General features: G+C 45.0%; 2 protein-coding genes across 2 annotated transcripts; both read left to right on the forward strand.

Moving 5' to 3' along the window:
* Positions 1-210: 210 nt before the first annotated feature.
* On the forward strand, positions 211-2,550 carry LOC311327465 (ubiquitin-conjugating enzyme E2 A-like). The gene is made up of 6 exons (XM_084460512.1): positions 211-344; positions 526-606; positions 913-938; positions 1,092-1,181; positions 1,289-1,377; positions 1,559-2,550. Exons 1-6 carry the CDS (start codon positions 301-303, stop codon positions 1,685-1,687), a joined length of 459 nt encoding a protein of 152 aa, XP_084316638.1. The 5' UTR covers positions 211-300; the 3' UTR covers positions 1,688-2,550.
* Positions 2,551-2,889: 339 nt separating this feature from the next.
* On the forward strand, positions 2,890-13,728 carry cars2 (cysteinyl-tRNA synthetase 2, mitochondrial). The gene is made up of 15 exons (XM_084460441.1): positions 2,890-3,226; positions 4,397-4,447; positions 4,570-4,687; positions 4,811-4,882; positions 5,006-5,111; positions 5,293-5,373; positions 5,939-6,068; positions 6,185-6,318; positions 6,431-6,498; positions 6,793-6,859; positions 8,186-8,324; positions 8,537-8,660; positions 9,162-9,260; positions 10,227-10,445; positions 12,340-13,728. The coding sequence occupies exons 1-15, from the start codon at positions 2,979-2,981 to the stop codon at positions 12,400-12,402; spliced, it is 1,719 nt and encodes a 572-aa protein (XP_084316567.1). The 5' UTR covers positions 2,890-2,978; the 3' UTR covers positions 12,403-13,728.
* Positions 13,729-19,965: the final 6,237 nt, after the last annotated feature.

The following is a 19,965-nucleotide window of genomic DNA, read 5'->3' on the forward strand; positions in this document are numbered from 1 at the left end:
TTACACAAATTCATTGTGCGAAGCGTACTTCGCAGGCTTCCGATATACCACTCTGTAGTTGGGATTTGACCGAGACAAAAAAATAAGAATAATCTTTTTTAACGACAGTCTACACGATACATCAATGAACCTCCCTATTTTGAGGATATGGTATAACCCTGGTTTCTAGTTAGGTCAGACATAGCGAGTAGAATAATTTTGCTCTCAGGAAGAAAGGGCTGTAGTTGTAGATATCAAAATATTATTAAACTTGATGTGGATGCGTTTATAGTGCAACAGTAACACGTTGAATCCGCGGTGATGTCCACCCCGGCGAGAAGGCGGCTCATGAGGGATTTCAAAAGGTAATTATGTTGCGGATATGTCAGGGGCCGCATGCACTGTGGAAATAAAGTTACTTTATGAGGCCAGTGGATTTCATGTCTCACTGTTGTCCAATTATTATTATTCTATATTATTATATATAATATATTATATATATATATTATTATTATATATTATTATTATTATTATTATTAATTATAGACTGCAGGAGGACCCCCCAGCCGGCGTGAGCGGGGCCCCCTCGGAGAACAACATCATGGTCTGGAATGCAGTCATATTTGGGTGAGCAAATACTCACTAACTTGCCTTTGTACAGTAGATGAAACGTGGTTTTTACGCCAGGCTTTTGAATCATGGAAAGGATTTTGTGATTTCTTTGAATTCCTCGATTTCTTGAATTCCTTGATTTCTTGAATTCCTTGAAGCTCAAGTAGGTACCAGATTTCCACTGGCTTTTAAATTGACGTTCTATCTTATTTTTGTCTGCATGTCTCCCCCCCCCCCGTTTGATTAACACCATCTTTGTAGCATTAAAACCATACAAACGTCAATACTTGTCTTTTGACGCAATCAACTTTTTTTTTCTAGTCCTGAAGGAACACCATTTGAAGATGGTGAGTGCCAGCTGCTTGTACCACTACACATTCAAGATTGAAGATCTGTTTTATTGGCCATGTATATGGTACACACACACTAGGAGTTTGAATAGAGTTAAGGCATACGCTGTTACAGATTTTTCTGACCTTTTTATAATTTGTCACTCACAGGCACTTTCAAACTGACAGTCGAGTTTACTGAAGAGTACCCAAACAAACCTCCCACGGTCCGATTTGTCTCAAAGATGTTCCATCCCAATGGTACGCATGCTGTTCCATCATTACCCCCTCTTAATATTATCTTAATGGTTCTGCGATTTTAGTTTTGTGTTTAAAGCCCCTTCTTATCACATTATGATCTCTTGCAGTGTATGCGGACGGCAGCATTTGCTTAGATATTCTTCAAAACCGCTGGAGTCCGACTTATGATGTATCATCAATTCTCACCTCTATCCAGGTATAGTTTCCAAATATTCTGCCAAAGGGCATCATGAACAATAATAGTAGAGCATCTATGCATATAGGGCACAGGTATCGGATGTGGAGTTGAAAATGGCACAAGGGAAATCCACCCCACATACATACCGACCCCTCCATTTGAAATCTACCCGCTGTCGTTCTGGCGTCCGTCTCTGCAGTCTCTTCTGGACGAGCCGAACCCCAACAGTCCGGCCAACAGCCAGGCGGCGCAGCTGTACCAGGAGAACAAGCGGGAGTACGAGAAGCGGGTCTCGGCCGTGGTGGAGCAGAGCTGGAGGGACAGCTGACCTCCGCGCTCCGCAACACCGACCACGACCTCTGTCCAAAGAACACGGACTGCTGTGTGACCTGTGTGTGACGTTAGCTGTGTGACCTGTGTGTGACCAGCCTCTAGGTTAGCTGAGTGATTGTCGACGTCTCTTTTACTATCTCTTGTCTACTCCAGTACACAATTTGCAAGCACTTTAATGGGTTTCTCTACCAGGAGGGAGGTCTTGCCAGATTAAAAAAAAAAAAAAAAAACACCCCTCATATTATTTTTTACCTGCCCCCCCCTCCCACCAACCAAATACTAAATAGTTTAGTAGATAAGCTCAATAATTAACTTTTTCAAATAGACTTGAAATAATGTTACCTACTATAGGGCTATTTTAGCTGGGTTTTGTGGGATCCGGTAGCACCTCTGGTTAGTTTTGACGTGTTTAAATGGAGAACATGTGAAAGCTTTGCAGCTGGCTCAACAATGGGGAGGTTTTGAATGTTTGAATTCATGCAAGTGAATGAAGTTTTGGAGAAATTGAAAGCTTTGCATTTTTAAAAGTAGCAAAACAAAAATGTCCCTACACCATAGTTTTTTTTTTTTTTTCCAGTGTCAAAAATGATATAGGCAATGTACACTTTTCTTTTTGGCCTCTAGTCATCCTCATATGTCATGTTTAAGCTTCTCTACTGCACTGTGAAGTAGGATTTTTTTGAAGGAATTTGACCAGAAGTGATGCAGTTCATCTGATCCAACCACTGAATCATAAATTACAGATACAAACCTTTTCCAGTCATGTCACGTCATGCACCCTCTGTTCCAGCACGCCTGTGTGCGTGCATCCATTTGTGTCTGTCTCTCAAATATGTATATATTACACATCTGAAGTCATGTACAGAAGCACTGGTTGTTCAAATGTCATTTATCAGCACTTGTAATTAAAAGGCTATACCTTTTTATTAGAAAAATGTATTTTGTTTTATTGAGAAAAATCTATAGACATGACAAGTATAGTCTGAGTTTAACAGACACCAATTACAGAGTTGTATTGCACCAAGACAAGCAAGTAGGAAACCCATCTGGACCCACCCAACCTATGTTTACAAAACGTGCGTACTCAGTCGCAAGGGTTTGCGACGCACCAATGGAACAGTCTCAAAGGGAATCCGGGCTACCCAGTGTTACAAAACGAGTGTCCCCATGATGTGCGCATGCGTGGAGGATCTGGAACCCACGGGAAGAAAATGCACACATTGAGCATGCTGGAATAACCTTTAACCCTAACCCTAACCCTAACTCCACTGCTCCTAGCTGGGAACATGTGGCCCGCAAGAAGAATAAGACCATTTGATTTGAGAATAAAAGGCGGGTGGGGTGCTACCCGGCTGTCCGTCGGCACACTGCTCTCCAGATCTAACGAGACCTGTTCGGGAGCAGGGAGGACGTGGACCAAACCAGGGAGGACGTGGACCAAACCGTCTGGACACGACACGGGTCTGACCGCCTACAACAGCCTGACCAGGCGGAAAGAGCCGCTCATTCTGGCGCAGGAGGGACTGGCCACTTGGTATGGAGACTGCGTCCTTTTCTTCTCCCAACCAACTTCTGACATAACCACGCCCCCGCGAGTTTTCATTGGACAACCCTAACCCTATCCCTAACCCTAACCCTATCCCTAACCCTATCCCTAACCCTCTAACCCTATCCCTAACACTAACCCTAACCCTAACCCTATCCCTAACCCTAACCCTAACCCTAACCCTATCCCTATCCCTAACCCTAACCCTAACCCTAACCCTTACCCTAACCCTAACCCTATCCCTAACCCTATCCCTATCCCTATCCCTAACCCTATCCCTAACCCTATCCCTAACCCTCTAACCCTATCCCTAACACTAACCCTAACCCTATCCCTAACCCTAACCCTAACCCTAACCCTAACCCTAACCCTAACCCTATCCCTAACCCTAACCCTAACCCTATCCCTATCCCTATCCCTAACCCTATCCCTAACCCTAACCCTATCCCTAACCCTAACCCTAACCCTATCCCTAACCCTATCCCTATCCCTATCCCTAACCCTATCCCTAACCCTATCCCTAACCCTATCCCTATCCCTAACCCTAACCCTATCCCTAACCCTATCCCTAACCCTATCCCTAACCCTAACCCTAACCCTAACCCTATCCCTAACCCTAACCCTATCCCTAACCCTAACCCTATCCCTAACCCTATCCCTAACCCTAACCCTAACCCTATCCCTATCCCTATCCCTATCCCTAACCCTATCCCTAACCCTAACCCTATCCCTATCCCTTACCCTATCCCTATCCCTAACCCTAACCCTATCCCTATCCCTTACCCTATCCCTATCCCTAACCCTATCCCTAACCCTATCCCTATCCCTAACCCTATCCCTATCCCTTACCCTATCCCTATCCCTAACCCTAACCCCTAACCCTAACCCTAACCCTTAACCCTCTAACCCTATCCCTAACCCTAACCCTAACCCTATCCCTAACCCTATCCCTAACCCTATCCCTAACCCTATCCCTAACCCTATCCCTATCCCTAACCCTAACCCTATCCCTAACCCTATCCCTAACCCTAACCCTAACCCTATCCCTAACCCTATCCCTATCCCTAACCCTATCCCTAACCCAATAAAAACTAAATGGCGACATTCATGAAAGCTATTGTTTGGATAAAGCTGCATTTGGTGTCGGTGTTTCTTCAGGTACAGCTGTGGACCCACAGTCTATGATCACGCTCACCTGGGCCACGCATGGTAACGCGCGGCTTCTTCTCATGTTTCCTTTCGTTAAACTTCCCGATTTGCCGTTGTGATTTGCCCGCGTGGGCCACCGTACTCATGTGCTGTTTTGACTTCTCTTCCCCTCCCTGTCACAGCTCCTATGTCCGATTTGACATATTGCAGAGGATTCTAAGCAGGGTCTTTGGGATCACAGTTATCCACGCCATGGTCATCACCGACATCGACGATAAAATCATTAAGAGGAGTTTGGAGGCACGTCGTCATCAAACGACAATGTCGTCTAGTTGTGTTGTTGGTGACTATTATAAAAAAAATGAAACAATTTACTTGTTTGATAGTATTGCTGGTTTATTGAGATGTGAATTGTTATTACAGGAAAACATATCTCCAATAGTCCTAGCCAGAATGTACGAGGAGGACTTTAAGAGTGATATGCTAGCCCTGAAGGTGTGTGAGTATGGAAAGTTAGCCCCATCTGTGTTCCTACTCGGCCAGATAACCTTACTATATTAGTGTACCAATCTCTGATTGGGGGAAATATACATAGCTTACGTACTTTTTGTTTTCAAGGTGATTCCTCCTGCAGTGTACCTGAGGGTGACTGAAAATGTACCCCAGATTGTCGCTTACATTGAGGGCATCATCAGAAATGGACATGCCTATGCCACGAAACAGGGTATGTGTGTGTGTGTGTGTGTGTGTGTGTGTGTGTGTATGTAGTATTGACAAGCAGCCCAGTTTATAGATGTAACTGTCTCATGCCCACAACGATGCATGTGATAAACCGTTTTTTGAAACGCTGAATGTAAAACTATATGGTTTGCAAATACCAACCATATTTCATCCTCTCTCTGAAGGAGATGTCTATTTTGACATCCGGTCCATCGGGGGGCGCTATGGCAAACTAATGGCTTCTGGAGACGCTGTCACAGAGCCTGGTAAGTGTTGGTTACAGGTGTGCATTTCTGCTACACAATAACTCTCACCTCATGTGCTACACCCTGCTTCTTCTGTACCCATGTTTTTCTCATCTCCGTGAATGGTAAACGGACTGCACTTATATAGCGCTTTTCCACCTTAGCGGCACTCAAAGCGCTTTACAATGGCCTCTCATTCACCCATTCACACACACATTCACACACCAATGGCGGTAGCTGCCATGCAAGGTGCTAACCTGCTCATTGGGAGCAATTTGGGGTTAGGTGTCTCGCTCAAGGACACTTCGACATGTGGACAGTCGGAGCTGGGATTCGAACCGCTGACCCTTCGATCACTGAACGACCCGCTCTACCAACTGAGCTACAGCCGCCCCTGTGAAGCACTTTGTGACTGTGTCTGAGAAAAGTGGTTTATAAATAAACTTTACTTACTTACCTACTCTACTGAGGAGACTATGATGTGCTACTTGTCCACACACTGGGCAATTATTGATGAAATGTATGTCTATCTATCTACCTTTTTACACTTTTTAATTGGGACGGTCTTTGGCTTTTCCCCGCCCAGGAGGAACAGAGAAACGGGATTCCCGTGACTTCGCCCTGTGGAAGTCCTCCAAGCCGCAGGAGCCGTCCTGGGAGTGTCCCTGGGGCCGGGGCCGCCCCGGCTGGCATATCGAGTGCTCCACCGTTGCCAGGTCTTAGCGCTGGGTGCATGTGGCCCTGGGTTTGTGAGTTCATTGTGCCTCGTATAGACTGCGTAGCGTTAGCGCAGTGCTAATTGAACGGCCGACGTGTTTGGATGCATTTTCAGCTCCGTGTTTGGGAGTCGGCTGGATATCCACTCCGGGGGCATCGACCTCGCGTTCCCTCACCACGAGAACGAGATAGCCCAGTGCGAGGCTTACCACCGGTGTGAGCAGTGGGGGAACTACTTTCTGCATTCAGGTAGACCCCCCCACCCAGTCCCACGGGATGTGAATACACCTTCATGAAATCCCTTTGTTTGGTGAAAGGGTACACGCGTCGTGGTTTGATTTGCATTTTGATACGTCCTCAGGACATCTACATTTGAAAGGGAGTACAGAGAAAATGTCCAAGTCCCTAAAGAACTACGTCACTATTAAGGTACAGTGTTGATTCACACTGTATCTACTATCTGCTTTGTTTGACATTAGTGTGGAATGGTCAGAAGTTTCATTGGTGGATGCTCCAGCTATTTCGCGTGTGTGTGTGTGTGTGTGTGTGTTTTTATTTGTGCGTGTTTCGCCGCCTACACTATGCGATGTTCCGCCTCTCACTGTGTGACAAAGATATTTGTTGTTGATGGTTATTGAAGCCACCGCTCGTGTCCATCTCTACTTACGGATGTCCATTTTTGAACCCTTCGTTCTTTTGTTTTGTCTTTCTTTGATCTTGTAGGATTTCCTGCTTTCCTACTCCGCCAACGAGTTCCGGATGTTCTGCCTGTTGACCAAGTACAGATCAGGTGTGTGTGAGACCGGTTTCCATGGCCACCTGCCGCTGGGCTGCTCCTCCGGCCAGCGGTGTGGCTAATGGTGCGTTCGTTTGTGGTCGGAGGTGGCAAGTCGCAAGTGGCAAAATACCTACCTCCGACCTGTGTGCATTCGAGCTATATACCATTATATAACAGTTACCTAGTTATATCTATATACCATTATATCACAGTTACCTAGTTATATCTATATACCATTATATCACAGTTACCTAGTTATATCTATATACCATTATATCACAGTTACCTAGTTATATCTATATACCATTATATCACAGTTACCTAGTTATATCTATATACCATTATATCACAGTTACCTAGTTATATCTATATACCATTATATCACAGTTACCTAGTTATATCTATATACCATTATATCACAGTTATCTAGTTATATCTATATACCATTATATCACAGTTACCTAGTTATATCTATATACCATTATATCACAGTTACCTAGTTATATCTATATACCATTATATCACAGTTACCTAGTTATATCTATATACCATTATATCACAGTTACCTAGTTATATCTATATACCATTATATCACAGTTACCTAGTTATATCTATATACCATTATATCACAGTTACCTAGTTATATCTATATACCATTATATCACAGTTACCTAGTTATATCTATATACCATTATATCACAGTGACCTAGTTATATCTATATACCATTATATCACAGTTACCTAGTTATATCTATATACCATTATATCACAGTTACCTAGTTATATCTATATACCATTATATCACAGTTACCTAGTTATATCTATATACCATTATATCACAGTTACCTAGTTATAGCTATATACCATTATATCACAGTTACCTAGTTATATCTATATACCATTATATCACAGTTACCTAGTTATATCTATATACCATTATATCACAGTTACCTAGTTATATCTATATACCATTATATCACAGTTACCTAGTTATATCTATATACCATTATATCACAGTTACCTAGTTATATCTATATACCATTATATCACAGTGACCTAGTTATATCTATATACCATTATATCACAGTTACCTAGTTATATCTATATACCATTATATCACAGTTACCTAGTTATATCTATATACCATTATATCACAGTTACCTAGTTATATATAGAGCATTCGAGCAACTGGGGGCTGAGAAACATATCCGAATTTGCGACGAGGAAGTGCGAGTTCATGCGGCGTTTTATTTAATAATTCCTAGTAGCAAGTCGCAATTTGCCACCTCCCAGTTATCAACGAACGCACCATAAGCTCTGTGTTCTCCACCTCGGCAGCCGTCGACTACAGCGACGCCAGCATGACCGAGGCCAGGAGTTCCCTGGCCACCATCGCCACTTTTACCCACGATGCCCAGGCCTATATGAGGGGGCAGCTGCAGTGCCAGGCAGTACCAGAGGGGGAGCTGTTGGAGAAGTGCGACTATACTTATTTTAGATTTTATTTATGATGGATTCGCAGGCTAGTGTGGGTCACTTTTTTTTCTTTTGCTGCTTTTTTTTACCTCCTTTTTGTTTTTTTAAATAAAAAATGTCACATCAGGTTAAATAACATTTTGACGACCGTATCCTTTTTTACCTTAAAACGATTTTAACCATTTGAATTCCCTGTGTGTGCGTTTGGCAAAGGTTGGTGGAAACCAAAGCAAGCGTGGGCAGGGCGTTAGCGGATGACTTTGATACGCCGAGAGCGGTCGGCGCCGTCATGAACCTCATATACCACGGACATCGCTACTTACAGCCCATCGCCAAGGTAACCTTCTACCGAACGTTAGTCGAACGTAATCATTTGGAACAAGTTGGAACGGTAGTGGCGGAACGGGGTTTGGACCGCGAGGGCTGTAAGGGTTTACGCATCATAAGCCAAATTGCCCTGGACTTTTACAAAAAGTTTTGTTTGTGTCGGTGTGAAGTTATTTATGGTACACTCTCTCTCTCTCTCTCTCTCTCTCTCTCTCTCTCCCTCTCTCTCTCTCTCTCTCTCTCTCTGTGTCACTCACTCACTCACTCACTGACTCGCACTCTCTCTCTCTCTCTCTGTCTCTCTCTCTCTCTCTCTGTCTCTCTCTCTCTGTCACTCACTCACTCACTCACTGACTCGCACTCTCTCTCTCTCTCTCTCTCTCTGTCACTCACTCACTCACTCACTCACTGACTCGCACTCTCTCTCTCTCTCACTCTCTCTCTCTCACTCACACACACACACTCACACACACACAGTCGATATGACGTTGTTTTCTCTTTTTCTGCCCAGCCTGACGGTTCAGGGAGGAGTCCAGCTGTGTTCGGGGCGATGCTCTCCTACATCAGGGAGGTCTTGGACGTCCTAGGGGTCGACCTGCTGGACAGAAAGGTCAGGGGGTTAAAGAAGATGATCCCTATTAGGGGTCATATGACAGCAGCCCCATCCAGACGGACGATTCTTGGGGGACTACTACCGAGTGGCCGCACCTGATCATTGAATTGAATTGAATTGAATTGAATTGAATTGAATTGAATTGAATTGAATTGAATTGAATTGAATCGAATCGAATCGAAACGAAACCTTTATTGCCCCAGAGGGGAATTTGTTTAGCACACGTCAAGCATACAGAAAACATTCAAATGTACGCCCAATCACCAACACCACAATGTCACCAACCACCATCATCGTCATCACCATCCTCACCAACATCATCGCATCAACATCATCATCACTGCAACAGGCATCAACAGCTGTTCAACAATTTAATGTTTCTCGGCACAAAAGAAGTGCAGGCTGGTTTAGTCCTTGTTTTGGGCGTTCTCAACCTGCGTCCAGAGGGGAGGAGGGGGAACTCTGAGAAGAGTGGATGGGAAGGATCGTCCAGTATTGGTCTGGCAAGGTTGATGGTGTACTGGTCAGAGAGCTGAGAGATACTCTGAGTATCTGAGCCAGTGATTTTCCTCCCCGTCTTAGTAACCTTGTCCAGCATCTTTCTGTTCTGGATGGTCAGACCTCCACCCCAGCGCTGGATGGCCAAGGTCACCACGCTCTGAACGAACGTCAGGCGGGGAGGAAACTCACTGGCTCAGATATTCAGAGCATCTCTCAGCTCTCTGATCAATATCTCATGTCCAGGGCGCCCCGGTAGCTCACCGGGTAAGGCGCGCACCATATGAAGGCTAGTCTTTCGCGCGGCGGACCCGGGTTCGATTCCCGGCTCGGGTCCTGTGCCGCATGTCCTCCCCTCTCTCTCTCTCCCACGTTTCCAGTCTCTCTACACTGTCCTATAACATTAAAGCGGAAAAGCCCTAAAAAATATCTTTCAAATAAATCTCATGTCCACCTCCTCCTCAGGACAGCCAGACGCCGGACTCCGCCGGGGTACTGGAGAACGTGGTGGAGCAGCTGGCTCGTTTCCGCGGCGAGGTGCGGGCCTTCGCTCTGTCCCCAGCGGACACGCCCCCTGGAGAACGCGCCCCCGACAGACCAAGGCCACGCCCGGACAGGCAGCCTCTCCTGAAAGCCTGTGACACACTGCGCAAAGACCTTGCGCCCCTGGGGGTGCACATAAAGGTGTGTGTGTGTGTGTGTGTGTCAGAGGAGGCTCGTCCATTGAGGTAGGGGAGGACAGCCCTCCTCAGTTTTTGGAGAGAAGAGAGGGATTAAAATATAAATATATGCATTTATTTATTTAAAATTAATATTTAATATGATCTCCATTTTGATCATAAAGCAGGTTTTCCCTCTGGATAAATATAGAAATTCCAAAGCTCCAACAGTGACATCTTTTCATGGGGCCCAGAATTCGCCCCTGAGTGCAGTACCCATTTGATGACGCTAGATGGCAGTATGTGTCCACATGTCTCCATCAGCCTGTTAACAAACTGATTTATAAGATCTCCATTCAGTTTGCGTGATGTCCTCTGTGTCCGTGTCACTGACGACTACACGGTGGTTTTGTAACCGGTTACACGACTAGTCTAAAAACAGGATTCCCACGTTTCTACAACAAGTGCTAATTAGAACAATTGAGGATGTTTCTCAAACTATTCTTGATGTTTCCCAACCAATTTGCGTGCGTTTCGCAGGGCTGTCACACACACAACCTTTGTTTGCCAGTGCAAAACAGTAGTTCAGCAAATATAGGATTTCTTTTGTTTCATTTTAGAAGAGTAGGCTATCCTGTAATGTTTCAGTAGGCTAAAACTAGATTTCACATACAGTCCGCGGATGTCAGAGAGGGCAATCATTTCGAAGGCGACAAGAATTCTCGATTAGGCACAGGAGAGAGAGAGAGAGAGAGAGGGAGAGAAAGAGAGAGAGGGAGACAGAGGGAGAGAAAGAGAGAGAGGGAGAGAAAGAGAGGGAGAGAGAGAGACAGAGGGAGAGAGAAACGGAGAGAGAGACAGAGGGAGAGAGAGACAGAGAGAGAGAGAGAGACAGAGAGGGAGAGAGAGAGAGAGACAGAGAGAGAGAGAGAGGGAAAGAGAGAGAGAGAGACAGAGAGAGAGACAGAGAGAGAGAGGGAGAGACAGAGAGAGAGAGGGAGAGAGAGAGATAGAGGGAGAGAGAGAGGGAGAGAAAGAGAGGGAGAGAGAGAGAGAGAGGGAGAGAGAAACGGAGAGAGAGACAGAGGGAGAGAGAGACAGAGAGAGAGAGAGAGACAGAGGGAAAGAGAGAGAGAGAGAGACAGAGAGGGAGAGAGAGAGAGAGACAGAGAGGGAGAGAGAGAGAGAGACAGAGAGAGAGAGAGAGAGAGAGAGAGGGAGAGAGAGAGATAGAGGGAGAGAGAGAGAGGGAGAGAGAGCGTGAGAGGACCAATGTATTCAAACATTGGTCCTCAAAGAATGATGCAAAGAATAAAGTGAAAGAAATAATAGCCTACTGTGCAAATATAAGAGACACCTCTATTAGCCGTGCTAGCTCGGAGTAGCCTAGCAGCTTCATTTCTAGACCACCACTTACAGACTATACCCACCTTCTTTGGTTAAAAAACGTTGTCAAATACTGTTGACCCTGTTTTTGGAGATCATGTTTACGTTTCTGCTCCTTCCTTCACAGCTGGAGTCCGGACCAAACCATTTCATGTAGGGGGGGGGGTTTGGATGTTTACTTTTTGCCAAAAACAAGAAAATAAAAGGAACTCTTAGTATTATTGATTTGTTATTATACTAAAGATTATATCAATTTATGATGTTAATAATTTTGAGAATTTCTACCTAATGTTAAATTATTTTTTGGGGCCCCTGCCAGTGCGAGGCCCCTTGAATCATTCTAACTTTCCCCCCGTTAGAGCGCCACTGCCTGCTCTAAAGATCTCCCTCTCATCGTCAGCAGGTCACATAGTAACTGATGACGGGTTTTCTAAAGGATTGACGTGCGTTTTCTCGTGTGCTTTGGCGTCACCTTTGCCTGACTGATATTCTCCGATCGTAACATGGTTCTTGTTGTGTTTTTCTGGTTTTAGGACAGAGGGACCAACTCTACGTGGGAGATCTCTCGGATGAGGTCTGCCGATAAAGACAAGTAGTGTTCTAGACCGTGTTCTAGACCGTGTTCTAGACCGTGTTCTAGACCGTGTTCTAGACCGTGTTCTAGACCGTGTTCTAGACCGTGTGTGTGTTCTGAACGTGCGCTGGTTCTCAGAAGGACTCGGAGGAGGCTGCTGGCGACACGATGCAGAACCTTTTCAAGATTGTTTCACATGGATGGACTGACGCCAGTGGCAGCCATTTTGATTTGTTTTGAGGATGAGGACTTACTAGTACGTGGTCAACGAGCCTGTGGAAAATTCCAGAGGTCTAATGTAATTCAATGAAAATGTATGCCATATTAGCCTATGATTGTTCCGTATTCCGTCATTTTCTTATCAATAATATAATTGATTGATTGATAATAATCATTTCCCTGTCAATTATTGAGGGCAAGCAGCAATGTGGGGGCCAAGCAGGACGTACGACCAGCGCATCAAAGACAACAAGTGAAACACGCCATAGCCACGTTCAAATCCCTACTGCGGTTTTGAAAATCGGACATATGGTTCAGAATAAACGCATTTCCAGCTTTGACAGGTTGGTGGCGCTAGAGAGTTTGAGGTGTCGACATGGACTTGGTGACAGGGGTCACGGGACTGTCCCTGATGAGTGTGCCTAATGTGGTTATGATGCATCAAAACGTTACCGAGATATGACCACACTTCCTGTTTGGCGGCTTGGACGCCAAATTCGATTGGCTGTAGCGAGCGAACGCCTTTGACAATCGAAAATCCCTGTAAGCCTTTTGTGGACATTGGTCTAGAGAATGTGCACTGCCAGTTTCATGTAGATTGGTGAAAATCCCTAGGAGATACATTTTAAATAAAAATGAACAGTGAGTCATAAGAGTAATAGCACGCGTTGTAGGGGCTATTTTGCATGGATATGAACATGGGTGTGCCTTGAGATTTTGGCTTGCCCTTTGGTGTGCCTTGGGCAGAAAAAGTTTGAGAACCACTGGTCTAAGTTATACTACGACGTTTTTGTAGCCTTTAGCAAGCGGATGACAGAGGGAATCTAGCTTGCAAAGAAGACATCTAGATTTAAAGGACAATGCTCGTTTTTGACAACCTGGACCTTATTTACGACATATTATAAGACGTTTGACTCACCGAGATCACTTTGGTGTAGTTCGGAGGCCTGTAGAAGAAATTTAAAATCCAGCGCGAGCCAGTATATCCATGTAATGGCGGTGGTCGGGGCACTTAGAATGCAGTTTCTAAAAATCTATTTTCTGCCGCGAAACGGTTGTTTTCATCAATCTGTCTTGATGAATCGCTAGTTGTGCTTACATAGAGCGTAGGCCTGTTGTGGTTTTCACATGCCATGATCTTTCGAAACGTCTTTCGAAACTAAATAGCTTCCTCACTTGCTCCAGCACTAATGCGCACAGCGCGCAATTGTTGCTCCAGCACGCTGTGCGCATGCGTGCTGGAGCAAGTGAGGAAGCTATTTCGTATTTCAAGGACTATGTGGTAGCAGGGGCAGAATAATCCCCTTGTGTGCCTCGAGGAGGGGTAGTCGACCTCTAAAAGAGTAGGTTGAAGTTCATTTGTTCAGCACTTAAAAGAAGGATTTTTGTCGACTATAGGGGGAGGAATGTTGTAATGTTCTCATTCATGTTATATGTTATATTCAGTCAGGCAGTCAGGTGATATAAGGGGAGGGGCTTAATGTAGGCGGGAACCGGAAGTAACGTTCAGCAAGGAGAATGCGAAGCCACCAGAATGCATCGTGGGTAATGGAGTCTGAAGTGCAGAATGCAATAAAGAGTAAATAACTTTGAGAGTGTATCATCCTTGACTTTATTACATATATGTATACATGTGAGCATGTAAGTTATCTCGCGCACACGCATACATGCAGCTAGTCACGCAGTTTAAGTGACCGTCTTCATCGAATGGGAAATCACGTTGATTTTGTACAGGTAGTCGCACACGCATACAAGTACGTTTGTGTGCAAGCATGTAAGTAAGCTCCTATGCGAGTGGCACAAATCACTCCCCACACACACACGCACAGACACACATTAGACATGTTCTGGCTCAAAGCTTCAAACAATTCAAATTCTTTCCAAATGGACTTCCTAGATTTCCTATTTGACGTTTATGAGGGTGTGATGTCAAAACAGCGAACCACAAAACCAGTGTGGTGGAAATAAAAATAAATACATGTACGTTTTTATTTTCCATTGTAGTTTGCATGATAGACTGTTGTTATTCCATTCATCTGTTTTATCACCAGGCCAGAGTAGCACACTTCTGCTGACAATACAGCTAAATATACCGTCCATAATGTCACATACAGTAGGCAGCCATAACTTACTTATTTAGTTCACGGCAGACGAGCCATCGTTAAAACAATACTTCATTTTATATGTTTGGGAGGTTTAAACAAGTAAAACGAACACACAGTGGAAGACAGAATTCAATTAATACTATAGTCTGCAGTATTCAATACAGGATCACCCAACAGGTCGGTGTGTGGTGTTTGCACGCACGCACACACACACACACACACACACACACACACACGTCTACTCCTTAACGACTATATCCAAATTCATAGAGCATCCATACAGAAGAATTTAAACAATACGAATATTCTGTTGAAAGCAGCCTTTCGTCACGCTGTTAAAAGCTGTTACTAAGTATGCGCTTCAAAGACGAAAACGTTTTTGAAGTTAATCTGAAAAAGGCCTAATCTTCAGGCCTTCAAAATGTCAAACTTCATCCAAATGATGGATTGAGCTTTATAGCAACATTTATTTAACGTCATATCTAATAGTAATACAAATATCGCTTTAATGTAGCCTACGCTGCAATGATTGTCGGATGGGAGGTTGAGATCCAGATTGTGGGGGCTGAGGTCTGGGAGATCGGGGGTCGGGGGTCAGTCCTTCACATGTCTCGTCCTTCCAATCCTCCGTTCCTCTTCACAGACCTGGTGGACACAGCGCAGCGCCGCCGGGTCAAGCCGGGGGGACGCCACAGCGTTAGGTCAAAGGTCACTCTGAAGGAAGGGGAGAAAGACACGAGAGAGGAGAGAACGAATGAGAAAGGGGCAAAATGGGGGGGCAGTAGAGATAGAGGGGAAAAGATAGAGAGAGAGAGAGAGAGAGGGAGAGAGACAGAGAGAGAGAGGGAGAGAGAGAGAGAGAGGGAGAGAGAGAGAGATGGGGGAGACAGAGAGAGAGAGAGAGAGACAGAGAGAGAGAGAGAGACAGACAGAGAGAGAGAGAGGGAGGGAGAGGGAGGGAGAGAAAGAGAGAGGGAAAGAGAGGGAGAGAGAGGGAGAGAGACAGAGAGAGAGGGAGGGAGGGAGGGAGAGAGAGGGGGGGGGACAGACAGAGAGAGGGAGAGGGGGGGGGAGAGAGACAGAGAGAGACAGACAGAGAGAGGGAGAGAGAGAGAGAGGGGGGGAGAGACAGAGAGATAGACAGACAGACAGACAGACAGACAGACAGACAGACAGGCAGACAGACAGAGACAGAGAGAGAGGGAGAGAGAGAGAGAGACAGAGAGAGTGAGAGAGGGGGAGAGACAGAGAGAGAGACAGACAGGACAGAGAGAAGAGTGTGGGAGAAGAGGAGAGGGAGAGAGAGAGAGGGAGAGAGAGAGAGAGAGAGAGAGAGAGAGAGAGAGAGAAAACAGAGAAACGTGCCACGAGCCACGTCTGGTGCCTGAGGTAACTTCTAAAGCCGTGACATGACGGGAGTTGCCACACGTCCTAAAACCTCAGTTCATGCCAACCCGCCACCCACACACCCGATCACCTAATCTCCGTTACCACAGCCCATCCTGCGAGCCCCGCACGGCCGCGCCCTCTTCCTGCCGTACAGGCGTTCGGCGTCATGTAGAGACAGAGCAGAATCTGTCCGCGGGCGAGATTACAAAATGTTTCCTTCTACAAAGGCGCCCTGGGGCAATGGTGGCTGGTTAAGAAACGGCACTTATATAGCGCTTTTATCCAAAGTGCTTTACGATGACCTCTCATTCACCCATTCACACACACACACATTCACACACCAATGGCGGTAGCTGCCATGCAAGGTGCTAACCTGCTCACTGGGAGCAATTTGGGGTTCAGTGTCTTTGCCCAAGGACACTTCGACATGTGGACAGGAGGAGCCGGGATTCGAACCGTCGACCCTGCGGTCATTGGACGACCCGCTCTACCTTCTTAGATTCAAATCTATGGTCAAGTGATGTTTCAAGACGACCAATATTGAACCTTTTGGGAAACGCCACCGGCTACAAACCTTAAAATGGAGAGTGGTCACACACAACTGCTGTATGACGGCGCACATGCATGCAAACACACACACAAACGCATTCAAACACACACACACACACACACACAAACAGACAAACAAACAAACACACGCACACACTCGCATACACTCACACACACACATACACTCACATACAAGAATAGGACATTCCAACAAGAAAACAAGCCCAAACTTACACCCAGAATTCCACAGTAATAATCATTCTTTCTGTGTGTGTGTGTGTGTGTGTGTGTGTGTGTGTGTGTGTGTGTGTGTGTGTGTGTGTGTGTGTGTGGCATACGGCCCGGAGTGCAAGGTATTCTGTGGTGGTTATCGGACGAATGCCAACCTCTAAACGAGCATAGACCTTCTGTACCGCTACCTTGAAGGCTAAACCGACTCAGAGCAATCCTCTTCACTACCAGCAGGTGTCTCCAAACTCTCCTGACACAAGATCTCTGATCACGGTTGCCAGGTTTGTGGTCGAACCCCACACCCCAACGTCAAGATACTGTGAAATTAAACAATAATTTCCCTTCACTTTATCCAACTTTCATCCCTTTTCAGAACAATCAAGGTTATATGGTCGCGCCCTCCAGGAGACACAAGCCTAGATGAACGAGGGTAGATGAACAATGTTCTTATCGCGGAAAGGAAGTGGTTACTCCCCACACTTCCTGTGTGAACTTTCCTTTTTATCCATTAATCAACAGAATTATCCATTCGTTCTGGTCTCCACTTCCTCCGTGACTGAGGCTCTTATCCTACAAGTTTCTTTAACCCACCTTTCCGTCACCATAACACATCAATGATAAAAATTAGATATTACATTATGACAAGAGCATGACAAATGTGACTTATTAAGGTTGGGGCATATGAACTGCATGAGGGGGCACAATTAGTATTAACTATTTTTGATAATACGATATGCGAATGCATTTGTGCAGCACTGACGCATACAAATTATACCGAGCTCTCTCGTTCTCCCTCTGATTCATTTCAGTTGAAGGCGGCGTTTTTGAGTGTTTAATCTTCTCATCAAAATGTCCTTCCATTCATCACTGAACTTGTGAGTAAGATCCTTTTCAAAGGCGAGCTGAATAAGCTGAGACTATGTTTGTGCAACATACTAAGCTGATGGTCGGTTGATCTTTGAGATGAGGCGCCTTCTCAATGTTTTGCTTGTGGTGCTGAACCAAACCTAGACCTGGTCCAGGGCGAGATCTATACAGATACAGATGTCTTCTTCTACCGTTGCATTACATCTTAAAGTCTCTCAACACCATTTAAGATGTAATGCATCATCCCCAACATGGGCGGCAGCAGTGAGTAGGCTAAACAAAGCGGTGAGCGCCGATTCGCCGGTAGAAGAAGACGGTCGATGCGCTGTGGATATAAAACATTTAAGTGTACAAATGTGCCTTTTATTTGAAAGGTGGGGGACTACAAACTGTAGCGCTTTAGGAGAAAAGGCTTTCATCTTTCCAACGATGTGTTTACTTTGGCGAGTAACGAAACGGTTTTGTCTGTAGAGTCGGACGACCGGGCCGATGAAGCGCTTTCATAGGCAAATTGCATTGAGAGTAACAGGGCGTTATCTGTATAGATATCGCCCTGGACCAGGTCTTAACCAAACCATACTATGCTGATGCTCGGAGAAAACGTTTCTTTTTGAAAAGGAGTTTTCACACGTTGCGATAGATCTCCTCAAAGTTAGGACGAAGTTAGGTTTTATCTGTAGCCTGTAAGCTATGATGGCAGTCAGCATCGTCGGCGTTACTTCCTTTTGCAGTATGGCGCCCCCCTGTGGCCAGAGACGGGCTGGTTCTACAGAACTAATTGAAGCCTTATGTCCCAAAAGGGGATAAAGAGGTGTAAATGGACTGCACTTATATAGCACTTTTATCCAAAGCGCTTTACAATGAAAGCCTCTCATTCACCCACTCACACACACACATACACACACACCAATGGCGTCCAGCTATGCAAGGTGCCAGCCTGCTCATTGGGAGCAATTTGGGGTTCAGTATTTTGCCCAAGGACACTTCGACATGTTGCCAAGGAGGGGCCGGGATTTGAACCGCCGGCCCGACGATCAATGGATGACCTGCTCTAGGTCCTGAACACTGACCCTGACCCTGACCCTAACCCTGACCCTGACCCTGACCCTGACCCTGACCCTAACCCTAACCCTGACCCCCGGGGGTCACATCACAGAACCCCGTCAAACAAAAACACAACATTGTTTCTCTATTTTAATGTCTTCATTTATAAGGAATATAAAGTTAGTATTTTTAATTCAACAGAAAAATACTACTAATACAAATATGTTTTAAAAGTATTGGCGCCAGTGTGTGTGTGGGGGGGGGGTATCAAACATTTTTTGGGGTGGACCAGGCCGCCAAAGGCCCGCCCATAGCGACAGCCGTGCTGCAAGCGAAATAAATCCGCTGGTAATATGAGGAGGAACACTTCGCAGACACTCAAACTGAATTGAGAACTGAGGTGTTTCCAGTCAAGTGCTGGAAGGGTGTTTTATTTCAAGGCTCCGTTTGGAGCAAACAGAGACCGTGTCGACCGAGCCGTTGATTCAGTAGAACCACAGAAACCCACTTGTGTGTGTGGGTTCGCTCCAAGGTTATTATAGTTAACGAAAACTAACTAAAAAAAGAAAACTAGGTGTGAAAAAACATTTTAGTTAACTGAAATAAAAATAAAAACTAGACTTTACAAAAAAACGATAACTAACTAAAACTGTATTGTGTGTTTACAAAACTAACTAAAATAAACTAAAATTGTAGAGAAAATGTCCTTAGTTTTAGTCTTTTTCATTTCATACATAAGCCTAGTATTCTGGGTGGATATTAAATCTATCCTCCATGTTCTTTAGCTGTGCCCCTGCGCAGAAGTAACCTGACATGCACCAGATGGTTTGTTTCACACGGAGTGAAACAACGTGAGCTCACGAGATCAGGATGGTCTCACCAGGCTAGCGCAGAAAAAAAAAAACTAAAACTAATACTGAAACTAATAAAAACTAAACTAAAACTAAGCATTATCAAAAAATAAACTAAATTAAAGCTGCTTCGCAGCGATGAGGCGGGGCCAGGCAATTTCCGACAAGTTTAGGAGCAATAAGCGAGAGAATAGGACAACAAGAAAGTTGACATTCCAATGTTCATTTTGTACATTCGTATCGTAAAACATTTGTAAAACATTTTGATGCGTTGTAAACTCGATTTTGATAATTCAACAATGGTCAATGAGTTTGTGAATTACAGTCTGA

This window comes from Borostomias antarcticus, assembly GCF_949987555.1.
Source record: "Borostomias antarcticus genome assembly, chromosome: 32".
Lineage (NCBI taxonomy): Eukaryota > Metazoa > Chordata > Actinopteri > Stomiiformes > Stomiidae > Borostomias > Borostomias antarcticus.

Bases quoted from the DNA above. Each gene is read 5' to 3' on its own strand.
- cars2 (XM_084460441.1), top strand. From the start codon at position 2,979: ATGTGGCCCGCAAGAAGAATAAGACCATTTGATTTGAGAATAAAAGGC. The intron at 4,688-4,810 runs GCACGTCGTCAT...TTGTTATTACAG, and splicing joins TCATTAAGAGGAGTTTGGAG to GAAAACATATCTCCAATAGT. The intron at 5,112-5,292 runs GTATGTGTGTGT...CTCTCTCTGAAG, and splicing joins TGCCTATGCCACGAAACAGG to GAGATGTCTATTTTGACATC.
- LOC311327465 (XM_084460512.1), top strand. From the start codon at position 301: ATGTCCACCCCGGCGAGAAGGCGGCTCATGAGGGATTTCAAAAG. The intron at 345-525 runs GTAATTATGTTG...TATTAATTATAG, and splicing joins CTCATGAGGGATTTCAAAAG to ACTGCAGGAGGACCCCCCAG. The intron at 1,182-1,288 runs GTACGCATGCTG...GATCTCTTGCAG, and splicing joins AAAGATGTTCCATCCCAATG to TGTATGCGGACGGCAGCATT.